This window comes from Propithecus coquereli, unplaced genomic scaffold (genome assembly GCF_000956105.1).
Source record: "Propithecus coquereli isolate 6110/MARCELLA unplaced genomic scaffold, Pcoq_1.0 Scaffold38, whole genome shotgun sequence".
NCBI lineage: Eukaryota > Metazoa > Chordata > Mammalia > Primates > Indriidae > Propithecus > Propithecus coquereli.
This window is the reverse complement of record NW_012149507.1, coordinates 6,839,166-6,861,914: the sequence shown is the minus strand read 5'-3', so window position 1 is coordinate 6,861,914 and position 22,749 is coordinate 6,839,166. Positions and strand designations below refer to the sequence as shown.

The window sequence follows — 22,749 nt, the reverse complement described above, 5'->3', positions numbered from 1 at the left end:
TCTGGATCTGTTAATACTTTTTTTTAATCTGTGCAATAAACCGTTCATGTTTAAAAAAAAAAAAATACTCTCTCATTGACCACAAGATTGACCGGTGCTTTGTGGCCAAGAGACTTCTGCTGGTAAGGCCCTAGCACAAAACAGAGAAATCTTAGTAGTGAGTATGTCTTGCAGCAAACTTTTCTTCCGCTACAAGGGTCTGTATTATAGAAGATTCCTCTTGTGGCCTGAAACATAAGTGTGGACCAGCGTGAGTTATTACTGACTCAGAGGATGCTGAAGGTTCTTTTCTGGTCCCCTCCATTCTATGGTCCTATATTCTAAAAACACAAGGTGTAATATACAGAGCAGTCTGCATGGACAGAAAGGCCCCCTTGTTTTATCTTTGTCAAGATGACATCACAGATGATATCAACTGTTACTTGACAGCATCCTCCCACCAAATGACTTCCTGTGGACAGAATAGAGGAGGTTCAAGTGTGTTGGGGAGATTCTCAGGAAGACTTTCACATCTCTAGTGATCTAAGGTGGGCAACTGCAAGCAGGGCGGGCAAGAGGGCCCTTCGAAAGCTGCCTCAGAGCTCTGTTCTGAGCAGGTGGGCAGAGCCTACGTCTCATATGTATTCAATTCCCACACCTAGCCAGCTGCCTCCATTCACAGTGACAGTCTGCCAAACAACACACTGACATTTATTCCGTCCAGAGCAGAAAGATCAGCTTTGACATGCTCCTGGTTTCACAGATCCTCTAGATTGTCCGTTTTCTACTGCATTGCTCTCTAGTCTTTATTTCCTTCCTTCTACTTACTTAGGGATTAATTATTTGATCTTTTTCTACCCTGGTAAAAGTTTAGATTATTGATTTTCAACCTTTAAAAAATGTTTCTAATATGTGTCTTTTTTTTTTGAGACAGAGTCTCGCTCTGTTACCCTAGCTAGAGTGCAGTGGTATCATCATAGCTCACTGCAACCTCAAACTCATGGGCTCAAGCTATCCTCCTGCCTCAGCCTCCAGAGTAGCTGGGACTACAGGTGCGCACCACCACACCCGGCTAATTTTTCTATTTGTAGTAGAAACAGGGTCTCGCTCTTGCTCAGGCTGGTCTTGAACTCCTGACCTCAAGGGATCCTCCCCTGCCTGGGCCTCCCAGAGTGCTAGGATTACAGGCGTGAGCCACTGAGCCTGGCCTAATATATGTCTTTTAAAGCCATAAAATGTCCCTCCTTAAACACTCTTTTAGCTGCATCCTATACATTTTGATATGTTTTCATTTTCTTTAAAACATTTTCATATTTCTTTGTGATTTCTTTTTTCAGCCATGGGTTATGTAGAAGTGTGTCATTTAATTTCCAAATATTTAGGAGTTTACAGATTACCTTTTTGTTATTGATTTTTAATTTAATTATTGTGGCCAGAGAACAAACTCTGTATAGTTTCAGTTCTTTTAAATTTATCAAGACTTGGTTTATGGCTCAGTATATGGTTTATCTTGGTGCACTTGAAAAGCACGTGGATTTGCAGTTGTTGGGTGAAATGTTCCATAAATATCAACCAAGTCAAGTTAGTTGATAATGTCTACTGTATCCCTATTGATTTTTCTAATTACTTGTTCTATCTATGACTGAGCAGGGAATGTAGAAATCTCCTTTAAAGCCCTGCTCTTTGATGTGTCTGCATTTAGGGGTGATACGTCCTCTTGAGTGTAACACGATCCTGGAACCCAGCGTTTTTTTCCATGAGCCCAACAACAACCTCTTACTCATACCGCCACCCCCCAACTCTAGAAAAGCTCCCGCAGGCCAGCACAGAGGCTGGCTCCTGGTGGGCACCTGGGTTAATTTGCCAAATGTTATCACAGGTCTGTGGGCAAATGGACCCCACTTTCCAGTCGACAGGCTGGTGCTTGCCAAGAATGGACTTTCACACATCTACGTGAAATGCAAAGAATGAGGACAGCGTGCGTGCGTGCGTGCGTGCGTGCGTGTGTGTGTGTGTGTGTGTGTGTGTGTGTGTGTAAGATGGCCAGCTGTCTCTGCTTGGAAAGAATTGTAGGTTTATTATTTTTTTAATGCTGAGATTTGCTGACAGGTGATTTTTAAAAACCATGTCCTTAATTGGGAAGTAAAATCTTGACAATCTATGTCAGCCTTCCAGTCTTTCTTTTGAAATTGTATCGGTGTGTAGACCCAAAGTATCTGAGGACCTGTTGCAGGCACCGTTCCGAGCCATTGCAGATGGCGTCTCCTGCTGTCCTTTCCCTTAGCTGGTCCCGTCCTACTTTAGTGCAGAAATAGCTATAAGACTCAGTGAGTAAGGTTGCAGGTTTTATGGGACATAAACCTGAGTTCAGTCTGTGTGTGCCCTGAGCCTCTGGCATCTGTTCCGTGTCACTGCTGCTTTCTGTTGTAGCACTGTACTTCTCATCCAGGTCTCAGCAGGAAAAACGAGGTGAGGCTGAGGAGAGAGCCTCTTATCCCTTGTCCATTTGCTCCTTAGCGGTAATCACAAAACCCTTAATCAATTTGAAAAGGGCTATGTGTGTGTTGGGGAAAAAGGGTAATGGGAAAGCTGTGGCACTTAATCCTTCTGCAGAAGAAGGAAGCACAAGGCATAGGATGGTCTACCTACTTTCATTTTTTGGAAGAGCTTAAAAAAGTTTGGTGTTCATTCTTCTTTGAATGTTTGGTAGAATTCAGCTGTGAAGCCATCTGGTCTTGGGCTTTTCATTTTTGGGGAGGGTTTTGGTTACTACTCCAATCACCTTATTTTTTATTGGTCTGTTCAGGTTTTCTATTTCTTCTTGATTCAGTCTTGGCAGGTTGTATGTTTCTAGGATTTTATCCATTCCTCTAGCTTACCCAATTTGTTGGCACATAATTGTTCGTAATAGTCTCTTAGGATCACCAGCTCCAGAAATCATTGCTGGAGGCAGGGAAAGGAAGGTGGATGGGACAATGCTTGGGGGCCGCAGATGCAAAAAGTAGAGGGGAAAAGGTGAGTCTGAAGGAGAAGAATTTGGGGTGGTTTATACTGGCGGGAAACCCCTGAGAGCCCAAAGCCCAGTCCCCATTCCCAGGCCGTGCAGAGAATGTTTTTCTTGTTTTCTTCACAAACCTATTGTGAGACTTGAGTGAGACACTGTGAGTGACATCCCAATCAGGGTACTATAAAATACATACATTCTAGGTAGTATTAATCTGTAATTACTTACTACTATGATGATAATTATGACAATAATTGTAGCAATAACACCAACACTAGCAGGTAATATTTCTCAAGCACTTCCCATGTGCCAAGCCCTCTTCTAAATGCTACATATATAAACAATCTCATTTCATAACACCAGCGTAGGTACTTTGGTAAGATTCGTTTTATAAAGGGGCACATGGAGATTTTGCATGGGTGAATAATGCACATGAGGTCTCGCAGCTTTGAGTGCTGTTGGGTCAAGGCCCGGAACCCGGTTCTCACCGACACCAGAGCATGTGCTACCCCCTCTCGACTGCACTGGCTCTTTTTCTAGTTTGTGCAATGTTTATTATTACATGTCAAATTAAATTAGCCTTCAGTTATTGAGACCTCATAATACGCCTATCTAATTTATTCCTGCTTTTAAAATTTGATCCCAGGGATTTTTACGTGCATATGTATTCCTCTGGGTGGAAAATGAGAAGCATATCTGTGGCTGGGGTGCAGAAGCCAAGCCTTTCAGGAGGCTCCAGGGTGGCTGCGGCTGGGGACTGAGTTCCCTAGGAGGTGTCTGATGACGTTGTCTTTCTCAGGTCCCAGGTACCAGTGCCGGCGCTCTCCTCCCAAACCATGTCATTCTTGCTGGACTCCATGGAACAGGAGAAGAGTCTCACCTTGGGAGAGCTGGTGTGAACAGTCCTGTTCCAGCTCAATCCACTCCACAGGGGCCAATCTAGTTTTGTCTGGGGGGAAGGCTTAAGATCGAATTTCTCAGTGAGTCTAACCCAGACCTTTTGTGCATTTACAGCAGTAAGAAAAGTGGAGAAGATGGATTTTTTTAGCTCCCCTAACTCTCTTTAAAAAAAAAAAAAAAAAGATCCCAGTACTCCTGACATTAAAAAAAAAACAAAAACAAAAAAACGCTCTGCCTCCCAACCCCACCTCCAAACCTCCACTGCTCCTGTTTAGATGCCAACTCCACAGTAGTTTCGAGTCTCCGAAGTGCATTCCTTTCGTGCTGGGTGCTTTCCTTGAACCTGCCAGGGAGCTCCCGAGTGCCAGTGTGTGCCAGGTGTAGCCACCTCTCTCCCAGGACAGGTGCAGAGGAGCAGACAGGCACTCTGACGGGCCATGGCAGATGTGCACTCGCCCCTTGGGGGCGGTCTGAGCCTGAGCTCGAGCAGACCTGAAATCTTCAAACGTTCCATCTCGACATTTGGCCATTTTTTTTTTTTTAAAAAGAGATGGCCTCCTTCAGGTTTCCCCCTACATCCTCTACTCCGGCTTCTCGCATGGAGGAGTACAGAGGAGCCTGTCTACCCACATGCACGTGCATACGGAGATATTTTAAAAATTCTGTAATCCTAGCACTGTGGGAGGCCAAGGCGGGAGGATCGCTTGAGTTCAGGAGTTCGAGTCCAGCTTGAGCAAGAGTGAGACCCTGTCTCTACTAAAAATAGAAAAAATTAGCTGGGCAACTAAACAAAAATAGAAACAAAAAATTAGCCGGGTGTGGTGGCTTGTGCCTGTAGTCCCAGCTACTCGGGAGGCTGAGGCAGGAGGATCATTTGAGCCCAGCAGTCTGAGGTTGCTGTGAGCTAGGCTGACACCGTGGCACTCACTCTAGCCCGGGTGACAGAATGAGACTGTCTCAAAAAAAAAAAAAAAAATTCTACTGGCCTTTCTATCACCTCTGACTACTCCCCTCTCCTCAACTGATACAGGTCTGTGCCTCAAACCTATGCGACGGCCTCAGGCCTGAAACACCTTCATTGTCTCCTCTGCCAGGACCAAACAGCCCCAGAGGCTGCGCCATGGACTCTGAGCCACTCTGGGAAGGCGCTATCGATGCTGTGATGCTCTTGCACCCGGCAGAGCCTCGGCAGGGCCTGGCTTCTCTGCCTCCAGCAAACTAAAGTTACTCAAAAGTGGGTTTTTTATAAATCCCGCTCCATTTGGTACAGGTTTGTTACACATTTGCACATCCATTCGAGGCAAGGTCAGAGAAGAAGTAAAATTCTAATGGGTACAATTTAGTAATCTTCAGACTTTGGGTAGGATGGAGGAAGGAGCTGACACCCCTGGGGTAGGATGAGGCGCTGGAGATTTCTGTGTCCCTAGGAGGTCCAAGAAGGTACCGCCAAGTGCTTCTGTTCTTTGATGCTGCTTTTATAGAACTCAGATCGCATTGGACTTATGAAGAATCTTCAAACCTTTAGGGGATGGTAATCCAAACAATGCAACCTTTTTGATGGTGCCCAATGTGTAGAAGCATCATCAGTTAGTAGTTTATCATCATGCTCTGCCCAGAAACCCTGCCAGGGTCATGGGCACCCACAATGTCATCCTGGAGGGAGCTCGCCAGTCCTCAGAAACTTGTCCGGGGTAAACACTGAATGTGCACAAGGCTGTCTGGGCTCTGGTATCCTTTGCTGTAGCATTTAAAGAAAATGGCTTGGCCAAAAGTACCATGCCTTGTGGTTTTATCAGGCTTGTGATTTTTTTCTTAGAAATGAAAAGAAATTCATTCCATGAAAGGAAAAAAGACAAACTCTATGGGACAGCATATCGATTGTCAACCACAATTTCCCCAGTGGGAATACACAGCTGGGTACGAGGAGCCTCGGTTTGGGAGCAGCCTCTGGGACACAGGGTCATTAAGGAAGAAATTGTAGGGAGTTGGACAAGAGGTGAGAACAGAACTGTGAGTGTATGACTAGCAATCTGGAAGTTTCTGAGTACTCACTTGTAGTCTGGAGACGTCCCATCCAGCCACTTCCATTCATTTTCACGCTCCACGTCCGTGAGGCCGATCCAGTGGCTGTCTCTGCCTACCATCTGCTTCTTTATCCATTGCTGAAAAACAAACCGGTGACGGTACATTACCGTTTCTCAGAACAGATGTCTGCGGGACTATTTTTGTTTTTTTAACATTTGGAAAAAAAGAGGAAAATTTCAAAGAGGACATCAGTCAGAACTTGTATGCTGCTTTTGCCGTCTGCTTTTTTTATTGCACTCATTTTGCTTTGCACCGTTTGGGGGCTTTGATGTTTTTTCCTCTTACAAGTTTCCAAGTGATGCTAAGGTGATGCTCTTCCTCTAAATCACTCAGACGACTCAAAGACTTCCCCTCAGCCCCATTTCCCTCCTACCACCCATCCCTCCCATGTGCTAATGACGGTAACAGCCACATCCTCAGGCCAGGCCCCATGTGCAGCACGCTGCACGCAGCGTGTCTTTAAGCCTTTGCAACAACCCACGTGACAAAGATGAGAAGTGGCTGATCTGGGTCTGGGCCCAGGGCTGTGTATTCTAAAGCCCGCTCTCCTCTGTGTGCTCATTCTGGTCAGTTCCTATGAGAAACATCTGGTTTCAAGGTTGTGTCTGCTGCAGATACTTAGGGAGGTCGCTGGAACAGTGTGGCGCCAAAGAAAGAGCATTGGCACTGTTGCTGGAGGAGCCTCAGTTTCAGTCTCAGCTCTGCATTTACTCCATAAACCATATTGGGCCTTAGTTTTCTTATCTGTAAAATGGGTTATAATAATACCTATATTCTAGGGTTGTTGTGAGGTTTAAGGGAGAAAATGCCTTGTACACATAGGTGTGGTCTAATGGGTGGTCGCTGCCATTATCACGTGTGGGCTGTGGCCCATTGGATTTCTCTGCTCTTCCTGACCGCACATCTGGTCATTTGTACCCCACGCCACCCCTACAGTGCTCACACCTCTGCCTCTGTTTCCACAGGTGCCAGGTGGCAGCCCTAGAGCTTCTCCCCTGCGTTACAACCCTCCTGACAGCCACCAAGAGAAGCCACGCATCTCCAAGCCTGACAAGCAGTACTTCCAGGGGGAAGCACGAGGATTTAATTCCAGTGCCATGAATGCTTCCAGCCACTGGATAAAGCCCAAATCTCATAATGTCGCCGTCCATGTTTATGTGACTAGGAATTCTTGATATCTTTGAATCCCCACGAAGTATGCAATTTCCAGATGTAAATTATCCGTAAATTATAGTCTTCACCAACCAAGTATGTGGCAAACATACCTGTTCTTCTCTCGTGTTTATGAAAACGAGATGTGAAGACTTGTCTTCACAGGAAAGTTTTGCATCCTCGAAAATTTCTTTCTCAACCGAAAAATAGTAGCATTTGTCTGTGAAGTTCTTCCAGTGAGGCGGGCAGCCTAGGAATGCAAAAGTGTCAGACCGTGATTAAAAAACCACAGAAAGCACTTGCCTTTCTTTAGCTACACGTAAGAGGCCAAAGCTGCGGCCCTGCCGGGAGCAGCCCAAGTGTCCCCGTGCGGAGCCCGCGGCTGAGGGTCACGGACATGCCTGGAGCACGGACTGGCCCAGGTGACTGCAGAGCACACAGTCGTCCAAACCACATAATCTGGAAAATACCCGTGACCGGGTCTTTGTTGCTCTGTGCCTGGATTAGTCCTTACAGTGACAGAAATAACAGAAACAACGACAAAAAGCAGGGCAGGCGCAGATGTTCAGCGTCACCCTGGGATCGTGGGGAGCGCGCAAACAACTGGAAGCGAGAACCCAGAACCCAGACTGGGCTTGTGGATGAAGAGCACCCGAGTCTTTCCGAGGGAAGTCAAGTGGAATCGGTCAGAAGAGAGAAGAATAGGCTTGGTTGCTAATCGTACATTTGATTTTGCCGAAGGCTTAATTATCAAAAGACTAGAAGGCACCCTAAGACCTTCTGAAAAAGAAACTACATCTGGGCACCAACAGCAGAAAGCTTCACCTGCACACTGATGAGGTCGCCTGAGGGCACGGTCTGTCCCAGAGAATATAAAATGAGGAAAACACGGGTCGGGGGCAGCCAGCCGCAGCCCTAACGAGGGAAACGTTTTGGGACGCGCTTGTCTCCCGAGGGCCCGACTCCTCTGAATAAATGAGCGCTGAGAACCGACGGTGTTCAGAAACGTGCCACTGGAGAGGCCGGGTACGGGAGCAGGGCCGTGTGCCGCCCCCGGGGCCTTCGCTGTCAAACAAATGGTGGCGGTGCGGACGCTGGGGGCTGGCTTGGCCACGAGCACATACACTGCCCTGCCCCCCGGAGGAAGGGAGGGTCGGACTCACCGTTCGCCTCGGGTGCTGAAGTCGGCTCGTTCTGCAGGGCCAGGGGCACCACTGCCCCTGATGGGCCTGGCGGGCCGGGGGGTCCCTTGGGGCCCGGCATGCCTGGCACCCCAGGCAAGCCTGGCAGCCCCCGAGGTCCAGGCACCCCAGGCTCCCCCACTGTGCCCTGCAGTCCCTGGAAGCCGGGAGGGCCCTGTGGGCCGGGGAGTCCATCCTTGCCCGGTGGGCCTGGAGGGCCTGGGTCCCCACTGGGGCCCTGAGGGCCAGGCTTCCCGGGGGACCCACGGGAGCCTTTGGGGCCCTGCGAGCCTTTGGAGCCTTTGCCGCCGCGCTCTCCAGGGGGGCCGACGGGTCCGATCGGGCCTCTCTCCCCTGCAGGGCCAGGAGGGCCAGGCTCCCCCTTCTCTCCTTTCTGTCCCTTGTTGCCAGTTGGGCCAGGGGGTCCCTGGGATCCTCTGTCACCTTTTGGACCCCTGGGGCCAGGAGGACCTAAAACATAAAAAGAGTAAATGGCATAAACAGGAAATCAATTGTGACTGACAGTGTGTAAACCTTTTTTTTTTTTTTTTTTTTTTTGAGACAGTCTTGCTCTGTTGCCCTGGTTGCAGTGGCATCGTCAGCTCGCTGCAACCTCAAACTCCTGGGATAATTTATCTTCTTATAAAATCTCCAAATAAAAAAAACCTAGCATACAAAACATATACATTAAGGAATGGTTATTTGTTTATCCTACTATTGTTGGCCGTTGTTATGGGCTGAATTATGCCCTCCCCCAAATTCATGTGCTGAAGTCCTGCCCCCCAGAAAGAACCTCAGAATGTGACTGTATTTAGACACAGGGCTGTCAAGTTAAAACGAGGCCCTTAGGGTGGGCCCTAGTCCAGGATGACCGGTGTCCTTAAAGACAAGGGGATTAGGACACAGACGCACACGGGGAGGATACCGTGAGGACACGGAGAGCTAGAGAGACGCCTCAGAAGCAACCACCCTGCCAGCACCTCGCTCTCAGACCTCCAGCCTCGAGAACTGTGCGGAGATAAATTTCTGCTGTTTGGGCCACAGTCTGTGGTACTTTGTTACAGCAGCCTGAGAAAACCAATACGACTGTGTGGCTTTTATTTTAAACAAAAAGTTCACCCTTCCCGCTCCAAGCATTGAGAACTTATCTTAACCATGTACAACTTTCTAGCACCCACTGACGTCCTTCCCGTTGACGCTGGTGACAGTGGGCAGCTTCCTATTCACGGCGACTCACACTATTAATGTGGGTTCTCTGAGTCGACAGGGCCTACTTTGTCACCGGCAGCAAAGATGTGCAGGCTGGGAGCAGGCTTTCCTCTTATTTATTTCCCCTTTCCACTAATCTGACAGATATTTATTAATGACCTCTTCTTACGTGGCCAGCACTGTGTCAAGGTGCTGTGGGATGAAGAGTTGGATGGGGCCAAAAAATGTCATCAGGTGTCGAGAGGCACTGACCTACTGATCTCTCACCACAACCGAGCCCCGGCCTCCTCCTCTCTGTCACATACCATCTTGCATTCCCGACCCCCCCACCAGAGCTGTGGGGACACTGCTGTCCTTAGGGCTGAGCTTTACTCACCCGAGGACCAGCTCGGAGGGGTGGGAGGTCTCTCCGGGGGGATGGGTGGGGCTTCACTGCCCATTATGGATGGTAGACGGGACTCTTGGGGCTGTTTGTTAATCTAATAACATAAATATGGAAAGTGGCCTAGAGAAAAACATTAAGTGGCCCATCTAAATGACAGGGATGGGAGGGAAGGCAAATACCTTTTCATCCTCATCACCCCATAAAGAGGCCCACTTAACACAGAATTGTTTTGTTTTCTTTAAATTCTCAGGCAATAGGGAACTTCACACATATATTCCGCAACCAGGATTTGTGTTGCGAATGACAGTTTTCAAGGTACCTTCATCACACACATTACGTCATCTGACCTTGCCTAGGACATATTATTCCCATGGCACAGACGAGGACATGTAGGCCAGAGACGCCAAGCAGTTTGTTCAAGGCTACTTAGGTACTAGGAACAGATGTTCCAAGGAGAGTACGACCTGGACAATCTCAATTGAGTAGTGGAGCTGGGCCATGAAGTCAGGCCTTCTGACGTTGAAATGAACATGTCTTAGAGTTTCTGAGATCTCACAATTCTATATGACTAAGTAAAAGGCCCACCCTGCCCTCCATCCTGTGAAGATGCCGTTCTCACCTCTGCAGGGAGATTGCCCTCCACCCCCGCCCCACCCAGGCCTTGATGGACGTCCGCCACACCCTCATTCTATCCATGGCCCCAAGTCCAGCCCACCTCTCTCTGTCCTTGGCAGAAACCTGGTTCTGCACTTAGCTCTCCTTACTCAAGGCCACCCATGATGTTGCGCACAGATTCATCAGCAGAACCCTCCTCCAAGTCATAAGAAAAGTTTATCCTAACAGCCAGGACTAGCTTAAACACATTCTTTCTAGGGTTATCTGCTCCATAAACGGGAGACTTTCGAAGACTTGGGGATGACGCACTCTCTACCTGAACCCATCCCAGTGACCCCTGCCCACAGCTCCCGTTGGCTTCTGCCTGTGTCCCGCTCTGCTGCTCTGGGTCCTTATTTCCGTCTACTAGTTGGATGGGCAGCTTTCCCTGGGATGTTCTGCCAGCACCTCCGACCCAGCACGTCTACGACTGGACTTCTCATCTCCTTGCTGTCGGTTCTCCTTCCCTCATCACTCCCCCCACCACATCGCACAACCTCTTTTCTCACCTGTTACCTTCGCCAGGACCCCGGTGTGGGCTCTCTCCCTCCCACCTCTCAATCTGTCTTTTTTGGTGGATTTTTAGGGTCACTTTTTTAACTGATCTTCTGACCCTTGATTCCTCTCTATTCATTCCACCTGCCTTTGTCTTCCCCAAGCCCAGCTCTGATCTCCACTTGCTCAAGAATATTCGGCCCCTACCCGATCAGTTGCTATCAAGGCTCTTCACCACCTGGTCTCGCACGTGTTTTATTCCCTCCTCCTCTGCACCTTCACATGTCTCTTCTTTTAGAATTTCCTCTGCCCAGATCCTTCCGTAAGCTACCTATCATCCTCCGAGGTCACTCCAGATGGAAGTTTTCCCTCCTTCTCTAATCTTTTTGCCCTTGTTTGCTCTATAGGACCTTTCTCCATCCAGGACCTCACAGAGTCGGGCCCATAGTCATCACTCAGCAAGCACTTACCAAATACGTGTGCATCACTGTTAGAAAGTCCGGCACTCTAATACTAATAATTTGGGCTCCAGAAGAGAGATCAGAAGAGACAGGTTCTGGGTGTGGGGTGACCTGCCTAGTGACCGTCACCTTATTCCAAGAGGAATAATCTACTTATTGGAAGGGCTGTGGCTGCCACTATGGAATAAATCATGAAGGGATCTGTCTTTCCTGACTCTACTGACACGAGTTGATGCGATGAGTCTCCTCATCTGCAATCTGACTTTTTTCTGTTTAACCTGGGGGGCTCGCTAAATAGCTCAGGCCAGTTGGTAAAGATAGGAAGGTGGACTTTTCACTGCCAGATCTAACTCCTTTTACAAAGTGACTTAGTTCCTTTGTGCAGTTGAGAAATAGTGTCCTAGATATTAATACGGGGGAAGGTGGCTGTGCATTCCCCCATAAAGGATGTAGCATTATGGAAGGTTCTAGTGAAAAAATATTGACAATTTAGGCCAAAACAAACATATTCTAATATATGTAGAATAACATCAGAATTAAAAGTAACTTTTCTTCTCAACTATTTCTGTTTAGTTTATGTTCTATTCAAGTGTTTTAGAAATTTTAATCTTTATTCTTTTTGAAAATTTTTGCCAATAATCAATGTTTCTCAATCACTCCCATCTGTGGTTGGTGCTCTACTTGCAAGTTAAGGGAAGTGAGTTTACCTGCGACCATAAAACGGCGACTGTTCAGGGGCTTGTCTCCCTGTTCTGACATATTGATGTGGGAGAGTTGGATTTCTTCCAGAATACCCTCCTCTGGTTTCGACAGAGTTTCAAAGACACGCAACTCTCTCCTTCTCCCTTGCCTGGGGTGACAGCTTTCATTCATCTTCTTTCTTTCTGGGGTAGTTTATGGTGTCCAGCTATTTCCCTCCGGACTGGAAGTGCTTGTTGAATGTCCCCACCCGCTTCACACATAAGCGGTGGCTTATCTGAAGAGTGGTAATCAAACGTGGATCCCACAGACAGCACAAAATGCCAGCAGATGCTAATTTCTAGATCTTGTGAAGAAAGGGAGTAGATATTGGGAGAAGATGCAAGTTTCTACTATTGATAATGATCTAAAATCCTACTTGTGGCTGGGTGTGCTGGCTCACACCTACAATCCCAGCATTTTGGGAGGCTGAGATGGAGGATCACTTGAAGTCAGGAGTTCAAGAACAGCCTTGGCAACAAAGCAAGACCCTGTCTCTCCCAAAATGAATGAATGAATAAATAAATAAATAAAATCCTACTTGTGATGGATTTCCCAGCTGGATTAGTATAAAAACCAAATATCTCCATACAAAGTATTAATACTACAACCATCTTAAATAGGTTACCTGTCTCTTAATGAGATAAAGCTTAGCATTCATGGCTGGGGATAAACTAACTGGCCAGCACGCTATCACCCATGTCTTCCTTCACAGCTGTCCCAGCTTTGCAAAAACCACCAGGGAGCTGGTACCCTCTGCCTTCAGATGCTGGGTTACAGGAAAATGTGTGCCCTATAAATAAGGGAGTTCATATAATGTACTTTGCTCATTAAGACAGGCTGGCAATTTGCTCGTTTTTTTTTTTTTTTCTTTTTAAAAGTCATTGAGAAAAAGCTAGAGCCATTTTAAAAGTCAACACTGGATCCTCATAAAAAGCAGATTATTAATGCCAGGGCACCTTTTCCTCTGGGACCTCATGGTGCTGGTATCGCTTATTAGCATCTGGATAATCTCAGGCTTTTAGGTCTTACTTGAATCTTTTATTGGGCAGGTATGGAAGTGAAAATAAAATGAAATAAAATGTAAGCTACCCTTAGTGCCTTAAAAACCAAAGGAAAAAAGAAAGACATTGTAGCATTAATGAGCTTGTGCAGTAAAAACTTGAATTTAGGGTCGAGAAAATAGTAACGCCACATGTGGAGGCACATGTGATGTCCCATGTGGAAGGACATTTGAGATTTGCTTCCAAACTGGCTGAAATTTTAAATGTCAAGGCCAAGTAGGTGGCTCGCTGGCTCAGGATTCTGAAATGCCAGGATACCCAAGAGGCTGGTAAAGCTGTCACAAGCCCCAGAAATGCCTGAATACAACCAATACCAGAACTCCGAGCAGCCCTGGCTTTGCACTGCCAGCCAGAGCCCCATCCTGTGCTCCCCACGCGCCCTTGCTTCGGGAGCCTTGAAACCCTGAATTCTCTAAAGAAGCAATTCAAAGAGGACGCGAGGCTCTAAATCGCCGTGCTGTTTTTGCTTTGGCAAGCCAAACTGCAGACCTTGAGAAGTGCCTGGCCCTGTTTCCTACCCAAGATAAGTTTCAAATTTGTTTTCCAACAAAATTGCTGGTGCTTAACAGAAAGTAGAAAAACTCCTTTAATTTTTACTGCCATCCAGTAAGATGTTAAGACTCACTGGTGGTTAAGACTGGAAGATAGACAAGGTAGGAAAAAAAAAATAGTGGTAAAAGCCCCCTGCCTGATCCGCTGTGTGTTGTCCCCTGTCCCGCCAGCCTTCCTGTGCACCTTTCAAGGTTCAGCTGAAATGTCAATCCCTTGCTGAAGCCTTAACTGGTTGCTCTTCTATAAATACACTCTCCGTCATTTCAACCTCCCAAACATGTTATCTGTTCATGGTATGAGCAGGGATTTGGGAACTAGACAGACCCAAGTTGGGCACTGTCTGCTATTGACTAGCTGTTTGACCTTGGATAAGTTACTCAGGCTCTCCGTGCCTCAGTTTCCCTCCCTGCAAATGAGGAATGCTAATAATTCCTACCTTAAAGAGATGTACCAATGAAAGCAGACAATTTCTCCAAGTGCTTAGCAGTGTGATCTAGCTGTCAGAAGCCCTGGAGTCTGAGTCATATCCAGGGCTGGGCATCAGAAAGCTAGCAGTAAGTACTTTGGGACCCAAATCAACCTTAACCCCATCCGTACGATTGTATTCTTTGTGTACACTCTTTTTTGTTTTCCACCACAACGCAGTGGCTACAGCTACAGCAGAAGGGAAATCTTTGCTAGGAAATGAACTTATTCACACTTGGGTGCTATGCTGACCCGGTGCTAGGGGCTGCACTAAGTACTTTATATTGTCTCATTGAGTCCTCATAATGCTAAAGGGTACACACAGATGAGGAAACTGAGGCACATGGAGGATGAGGAACTTGATACGCAAATCCAGGCCTCTCCAATTCCAGAGCGCTTGTTCTTACTCATTAAATCTTAAGCCTCTCTGGCTGGGCACGGTGGCTCACACCTGTAATCTCAGAACTTTGAGAGGCTGAGGCAAGAGGATTGCTTGAGGCCAGGAGTTTGAGACCAGTCTGGGCAACGCAGCAAGATCCCATCTCTAGAAAAAATAAAAAAATTAGCCAGCCATGCAGTTTGAGGCTGCCGTGAGCTATGGTTGTGCTACTGCACTCTAGCCCAGATGACAGAGTAAGATCTTGTCTCTTAAAAAACAAAAACAAAATACTTATGCTTCTCTCAAAAGAGCAGAGAGGGAAAACGTCTGATTGTACAGGAAGGATGCAACTGACACTCTCCTCAGCTTGCCGAGGAATAGCTCAGGATGTGGCGTGAACTGCCTACCCAGGAGTATGTGTGAGAAGTCTTATTATTTGTAACAAAAAATAAGGCTTTCTTAACAAGGTTTTTTGGTCAGTGGAAGTAAAGATAACTGTTGCCAGAATTTAACAACTGAACATCTATTTCCACATTATCGTCCGCCTCAGTGCAGTCAATCCGTTTTGGCTCCCACTTCTGAACAGGGCAAATGTCTCATGTGGCTGGACTGGACGGTGAGCACGGGGTTCATAAGTCGACAGGGATTTCCTGGACAGCATCAGAGGATTCTGAATCTTGCGGAGGCCAGCCCCAAGCAAACTAATCCATCCGGTTTTATCCCCCTTGCCCTCGTCCACAGGGATGGGACCTGCACGCACAGAAAGAGGAAGGCGCTAGAGATGGAGACCTGTGGAAGGACACACTTGCATTCGGAATGGAGTTCTTCTCAGTCTCTTGTTCTCTTGGAACACCGCAGGCACCCCTGCTCTAGGGGCAGCTGAATAGACCGAATAGAAAGGGGGTAGCTTGGTGGGCTTGGCAAGTTTCTTACATCAACTCACAGAAAGTGCAGTGAACAAGACCAGGGATAAATGTGATACGGGAAAGCGCAAACCAAGCTCTGAGGCGGTTCAGAGACACCGAGTAGAAGCCTCATTCTAACAGACACCTCCCACTTAGTGTGTCCACACGGGCCTTTTTCTGAGCCTCCCTGGTCTGCACCAACATTCACCTAGCTGCTCATGCTAACAGCTTAGGAGACATCCCGTTCTTCTCTTTCCCTCACTCCCACAGGCGATCTGTCAGAGGGTCCTGCAGATCAGCCTTGTCCGGCCACATCCCACCCCACACCCTGTGTTCCATTTCTGTCTACACCACCCCTAACTCCTCCGACACGCAGGTGCCTCCTGGCCACACCTCTGCATCTGGGCACACTGGGTAGGGCATTCTACAGCCCTGGGCATCAAACATGGATAAGAAGGGGTTGGCATGGCCCCTTGAGTCTGTGGACTGCTCACCTCAGCAGAGGCTCGGCTGGAGGAGGCCAGTCGGGACCTCCTAAAGCAGGAGGCCTTGTTGGCAGGGCAGGGCAGGGCTGCCCTAGATTCCACGTCCAAGACTCCTCCTGGATGGGAAGACCCACCTCTCCCATGTCCACGGCTACCCTCCCATTCCAAGTCCCTGACACGTGGTCCGTGCTCTCTCTGCACGCCTGCCTCCGCCGTTGCCCCCTGCAATCTACTCTCCTCCCAGCTCCCAGAATGACCGTATAAAGCAGACCATCTCGCCACCTTGCTTCAAACCTCCCTCACACTTAGGACAAAATCCTAACTCCCTGACCTTCTAGGCTCCTTCTGGGGTGGGCAGGTGCCGGGAGGAGGGCACACACTTTCAGTGACCACCCTTGGAGTTAACGGCATGGGCTTTGGCACCAGACAGCCTGGGCTCCAATTCTGTTTAGCTACTTTTTTTGTGTGTATAAACTTGAGCAAGTTACTCAAACCTCTCCAAGCCTTCATTTCCTCATCTATAAGCAGGAGATGGTAGTATAAGTACCTCCTTCATAGAGTTGTCAGGATTCCCTGGGATGGTTTGTGAAAAGCACTCAGTACACTCACATTCCACATTAGCTGATAAAAAGAATCATAAAAGAAACATTAACTAATTTAAACACCCAGAGTCTAATCTTCAACTATGAGCTTTTCATATACTTACTTAGCTGGCAAGCCATGCTGTCTATAAACTAAATATGTCAGAAGTTTCCCTGTAAAAGACAAGCTGACCATTAAGCTAATGGAATAATAAAACTATGAAATTAATAGCTAGAAAATATCCAGAATACCATAATAAGATTGTCTAAAGTATCACAATTCCAAGAGACATTTAGAAAGCTTGTATTTTATGAGGTTGTACATCTGCTGCTATCTGCCCTCTTTCTGAATTTAGATTGAGAAAGAATAGGAAAAAAAATCAAGCATGGAAGAATTTCCTTATCACCTGAAGGCCATCCCATATTCAGAGTATGGCTCATACCTACAACATCTCTGACTTGTAATTGTCTGGCTCCTCTAGAGTTGGGGCACCTATATCACTCAGGGAAGCTATTATAATTTTAGGTAACATCCCTTTATATAAAGAACATTCTACAAAACCAAAATTAATCTTTCTTTAATGAATACTCAGTGGTAATCCACAGACGGAGCAACTTTAAACAGTTGCAGATGGTTGTCCTGTTCCCCACTAAGCAGGTTCTCTTATGGGTTAAAGCTCCCAGGCCCTCAACCCTTGCACATGGTTTCTAGACCTTGTCACTCTGATGCTATTTTTCTGAGCGTGCTGGTCTGTGAAAGTCTCTCCTGAAAGGGGCTTTCCAGAATAAACATTATCTTCCAGGGTTGGTCTTGGCATACTGAATGGAGTCAGATGTTACTTCCCTTATTTTGGATGTCATATTTTTATGAAAACACTGAAAGATCACATTCTCTTCCCTGGAAGACACATTTAACTGCTTCCAATCAACCAAAACCGTCATGTTTCATGCATGCTTCCTTCGGGCCATGTTCTCCCATCAACATTTGTCTGTTTGGTCTTACCCATTTATGAGCAGGATTTTACTTATATTCCCTATCTATTTCATTTGGTTGGCATCTTGTTACTATTGCAGCCTCTCTAGATCATTTTGGACTATGATTCTGTCACCCACTAGTTAGCGTATACAGTTTCATGTCATACAAGCATTGGATTACCAGGTCATCCACATCATCCTGCTGTCCCTGACGAAGCTGTTGAACAGAGTCCTGCCATACACCATCCGGACCAGCCTTGAGGTTCACGGGGGCTCATTAACTAACCGCTCTCTGTACTCGGTTGTTTGATTAAAGTGGCTCACGCCCTTGTGTAATTCCTTCCCTTTGAATGTGGCAGCTATGACTTGCTTTTAACCCATAGAATCTGGCAAAGGTGATGGGCTGTCACTCTCTCGATTAGGCTACAATATTTACGGCTCCATCTTAGCAGACTGGAGTGAGAGAGACTCCTTCACTGGCTCTGAAGAAGCCGCAATATTGTGGGATGACTACATGGCAAGGACCTGTGGGTGACTTCTACGAGCCACAGGTGGTACCCAGCTAACAGGAACCTCAATCTTATTCTTAAGAAGATGAATTCTGCCAAGAACCTGAACGTGTAAACGAATCTTTCTCCAGTTGCGATTCTGATGAAACTACAGCCCCTCGATGAGTCTGCAGCCTGGTAAGACCCTGAGCAGAGGAGCCCCCTAAGCTGTGCCTGAACTCCTGACCCACAGAAACTATGAGGTAATAAATGGGTGTTGTATTAAGCTACTGAGTTTGTGGTAATTTGTTATGCAGCACAGAAAACTAATACAAATAATAAATCCCCCAGCACCTATTTCCCCTTCTTGTTCTTAAGGGTATCACTGACGAATACCTTGGTGAAACCCAGACATGCCATTTTTCATTCTCCTCTTTTGACCAATTTAGAACTGTTAACATAAGGAAATAAGATTAGGTTCACCTGCCTTCTCAGTGAACTCATTCTGATGACTGAAGATTCCTGAAAACTCACAAATGACCCTTCTCTTCTCAAATCTTTCTTGGGCTTGAAGACCAATTTCCCATCTTATTTAGTGTAGGAAATCCAATTTAGCTTCCTATTTGAAACTCAGCACTACATTTGCTTGTAGCCTATCTTCTGATGCCCTAAAATTCTCTTTATTTTAAGCTGCCTAAGGACAAGGACAATCTAGTCATCATTGTCTACCCCAGAGTGTGAACACAGCATCTTCCACACAGTACTTTCAACTTAAAACCTGTGAAAATAGTTTAAGACTGAAAAATGTTGTAAATATATGATTGCTGCAAATCCTGAAAAATAGATGTAAGGCTGAGTACGGTGGCTCATGCCTGTAATCCCAGCACTTCAGGAGGCCATGGTGGGAGGATTGCTTGAGGCCAGGAGTTCAAGACAAGCCAGGGCAACATAGCAAGACCCGGTCCCTACAAAAAATAGAAAAGTTAGCTGGGCATGAACCTATAGTCCCAGCTATTCTGGAGGCTGAGGTGGGAGGACTGCTTGAGCCCAGCAGTTTAAGGTTACAGTGAGCTATGATCATGCCACTGTACTTTAGCCTGGTGGCAGAGTGTGACCCTGGCTCTAAAAAAAAAAAAAGAAAGACAACCTGAATCAAGGACTTTCAATTTATTTGGATGACCTGGATGATAGTAAAACTCAGATTTTATATGTAAGTCACATTGTCTCTCTCCTCTGTGGTCTTACAGATACTGTGATGGCCAACCATCCATCTGCTCACGACATTTGGAAATAGCACGCCCTTAATGGTAGCTTTATGACCTAAAAGAATTAATCTTGCTTTCAAAGGAGTTCAATTTATATTGGCATTGAAATAGCTCAAGTACTGAAAAAATCCAAATTAACCAATCTTTTGTTCAACAAATAGGTGGAACACCTTTGAACACTTTCCGCAAATTCTTAGTTACACCTCTTTTCAGATGAGCAGCTTAATTCCCTTCCCCTTGAGTGTGGGGGCTGGACTTAGTGACTTATTTCTAAAGAACAGAGTATGATGGAAGGGATGGTGCCCAGGCTAGGTTATAAAAGGCATCGTATCTTCCTTCGTGCTCTCTCTCAGATCACTTGCTCTGGAGGCAGCCAGCTGCCATGTTGTGAGGATACTCAAGTAATTTCACGTGGTGAAGAACTGAGGCCTCCTGCCAAGAGCCATGTGAATAAGCCACATTGGAAGTATACCCTCCAGCTCCAGTGAAGCCTTCAGATGAGTGCAGCCCTGGCTAGTAACTGGACTACGACCTATGAGAAATACTGAGTCAGGACCACTTGGCTAAGCCATTGCTGAATTTCTGATCCACAGAAACTGTGAGATAATAAATATTTATTTTTTTAAATTGCCAAGTTTTAGCATAATTTGTTATGCAGCAATAGATAACTAATACAAACACAAATTCAGAATTTTGACTTACCTTGGAGTATTGTAAAATTCTTGATAAGCTGACCATGCTTGGAGTCCACCAGCTTCATTTCTTCCATAATTACCGATAAGTTGGCCACTTCAGTGTCTAACCTCGACCTCATCATATCTTGTTGCATCCTGAGAGAAACAGAATCCAAACGGATGTTGGCCAGGGTATTATTCAAGGAGGTCAGATCATCCATGTGTTTGGTTAGGGTATCCGTGCAAGTGGTCCTGACTTCATTCAGATTGCTGGTCAGCGTCCGCAGGTGGTGGGCTGTGTAACTGATGTTGCTAATGATGTTCACAATATCCGTCTCAAAGAGCTGGAAGCGTTCCTCCAGTTGGCTGAATTTGATGGCCGTTCTATTCTCCGCATCCTTGTGTGAGTCCTGAAGGTCTTTCAGGTTCTGCTCGTTGGCCTGAGAGATAGTGGTGATGTTGTCCATCTGCCCTGTGAATGAGCTGAGCTGGTTGTTCATATCCTCCAGGGTGTCGTTGTTGGCTTTGGCCAAGGCAGAGTTGTTGGCAGCCAGCGTCTGCAAGCTCTGTACTTTCTCCTTCAGCCAATCGGTGTCCTTCTTGGCTTGAAGGAAAACCTGCTGCAGATTTTGGAAGTCGTTCTTGATTCGCTGGATAGCCTGACTTGTGTCATCCACAGACCGTTGCAGATTAGTGATAAGGTTTCTCTGCTGCACCTGGGTCAGGTTCAGGTTGTTGAGGTTCATAATGACCACACTATGAGAATACATTTGATTCTGCAGATTGCCCTGGAGCACGCTGGTGTCTTGCTGCAGATTCGTGACATAGCCATTATACGCCTGGAGGGTTTTGTTTACAGTGGTGATGAGGAAAGAGTTATTCTCCAAAGTTTCTTTCAGTTGACTCTGCCTGTCCACCAGCGCGTCCCCACTTGCCTGTAACTTCTCCAGCGTATCTTTGTTCTTGCTGGTCTTCTCTGTAATCTCACGAAGTTGCTGGCGGAGGTCCAGAATGTCTGATCTGAAGGTGGAAAGTTCTGAATTGGTGCTTATAGCTTTCTTTCCAGTTTGGTCCCCTGGAATAAGAAATGTTTGTTACTTAGGTTGGTGGTATGGAGAAGCATTCAGGGCAAGGTAAAAGATTCCCGAATACCATGCACTATACTACAGATATAGTATTTGTGGTATATGCAGATGGATGTACATTAGCAAAGTGGGTATGTATGTATTAAAACTGGGTCCTGGGAAATCAGAAAGGGTGCTCAGTACTAGGACCGACAAACTTGGGTGAACACTTTTCCCAAAGAGGGAGGGGAATGGACTGAATTCTGGGGCACTGGGCATGGTGTCAAGAAGAAAACCTTTTAAATTTACCAAAATTCTTTTTTAAAAAATGAAAACAAAAATCAAGGAAGAGAATAGGCTGGGCTTTTTTATTTTATAAATTAATTTCTACAATTCTTTCACGTAGTTTAAAATATTTCAGACAGGAATGTCTCTGTGACTTTTTTTTCAGTCAGAATTGATCTTCAGATTTTATTTAGCCCATAATAGTTTTTTGGGTGGGATCTAACTCCAGAAATTGGTCCTTAACTTTCACATGTAAAAGTCTTTGAATTAAATTGTGAAGGAAGGCTCAATACATAACAGAAAAATTGAATGTCTTTCTAGGTGAGTGGGAGTCTATTGCAACATCATTCTAAAAGACTGTTGTCATCTACGCAGAGTAGAGTCAGGGGATTCCACTTAATGGTTCACTCTTATCACAGGTTACCTAATTTTTTCAGGTCACTTTCCACTGCTGTGAGCTTGTCATCATAGGTTTGGCGTGATGTCTCCATGCCACCTGTGACATTGTCCATTTTCTCTACAACTAAGATTTGGAAAGTGATGCATTAGTACACATACCTGCTCATATTTTATTTTTTAGTTTCAAGATATCATTTCATTACAGAATAAAGGGAACAGATTGAACAAAAAGTATAATTGAAATCAAACATAGAAAAAAGGCCATTCTTTTAGAAAAATAAATAACTTACTTGTCACAAAACCCAATGGTGTAATTTACTTGGTGGAGAATTGTATGTTTTTAACTGTTCTTACGAGTCTGTAATGCCTTGGATGTTTCAGAAATTGTTTGAAACAAATTTTAAAATTTTTCTGCATTTTAGAAGTCCTCAATCTGTATTATTTCCTATATTAATTTCCATGAATGGAGGCATAGCACACTTTGATCATGTATAAAACCTTGTCACTCACCATCCTCCCTAACATTCCAGGCAGGTGGCACTCAATACCTAGATGAGGATTCCATCAGCAAAGCACACCTAGCTCAAGTCTGTACACAAAGTCATCATAGAAGGACACCAAGGGATGTCAAGAGCATTTGCCACTTTCTGTTAAGAGTTCCACCTTGGAGCCCTGAAAATCTGCTTTTTGGTAGTGACGACTGAATCTGTACGTTATCAATTCTCAAGTGAATGCCTAAGTGGTGTTTTCAAATGATGATTTACCAAGGTTTTTTTTTAAAGCATTTTCTTGATTGTACACAACAGGGAAAGCTAGTGATGCAGTGCTACATAAAAGCTTCATTCTCGTCCATTCTGAGAAGACAGTAATTCTCTATCTTAAGAATTCAAGGCCGGGCGCGGTGGCTCACGCCTGTAATCCTAGC

The 22,749-nt window shown here is 45.9% G+C and overlaps 1 protein-coding gene across 1 annotated transcript in view; it reads right to left on the bottom strand.

Annotated features, from left to right (window-relative positions):
• COLEC12 (collectin sub-family member 12) overlaps nt 1–22,749 on the bottom strand; it is a 169,032-nt gene that overhangs the window by 5,934 nt on the left and 140,349 nt on the right. The window contains exons 4-8 of the mRNA XM_012652103.1: nt 21,850–21,948; nt 20,105–21,151; nt 8,284–8,772; nt 7,234–7,370; nt 5,936–6,045 (exon numbers count right to left, since the gene is read on the bottom strand). Of these exons, the coding sequence (XP_012507557.1) occupies nt 5,936–6,045; nt 7,234–7,370; nt 8,284–8,772; nt 20,105–21,151; nt 21,850–21,948 (1,882 nt within the window). The remainder of the gene's footprint in view (nt 1–5,935; nt 6,046–7,233; nt 7,371–8,283; nt 8,773–20,104; nt 21,152–21,849; nt 21,949–22,749) is intronic.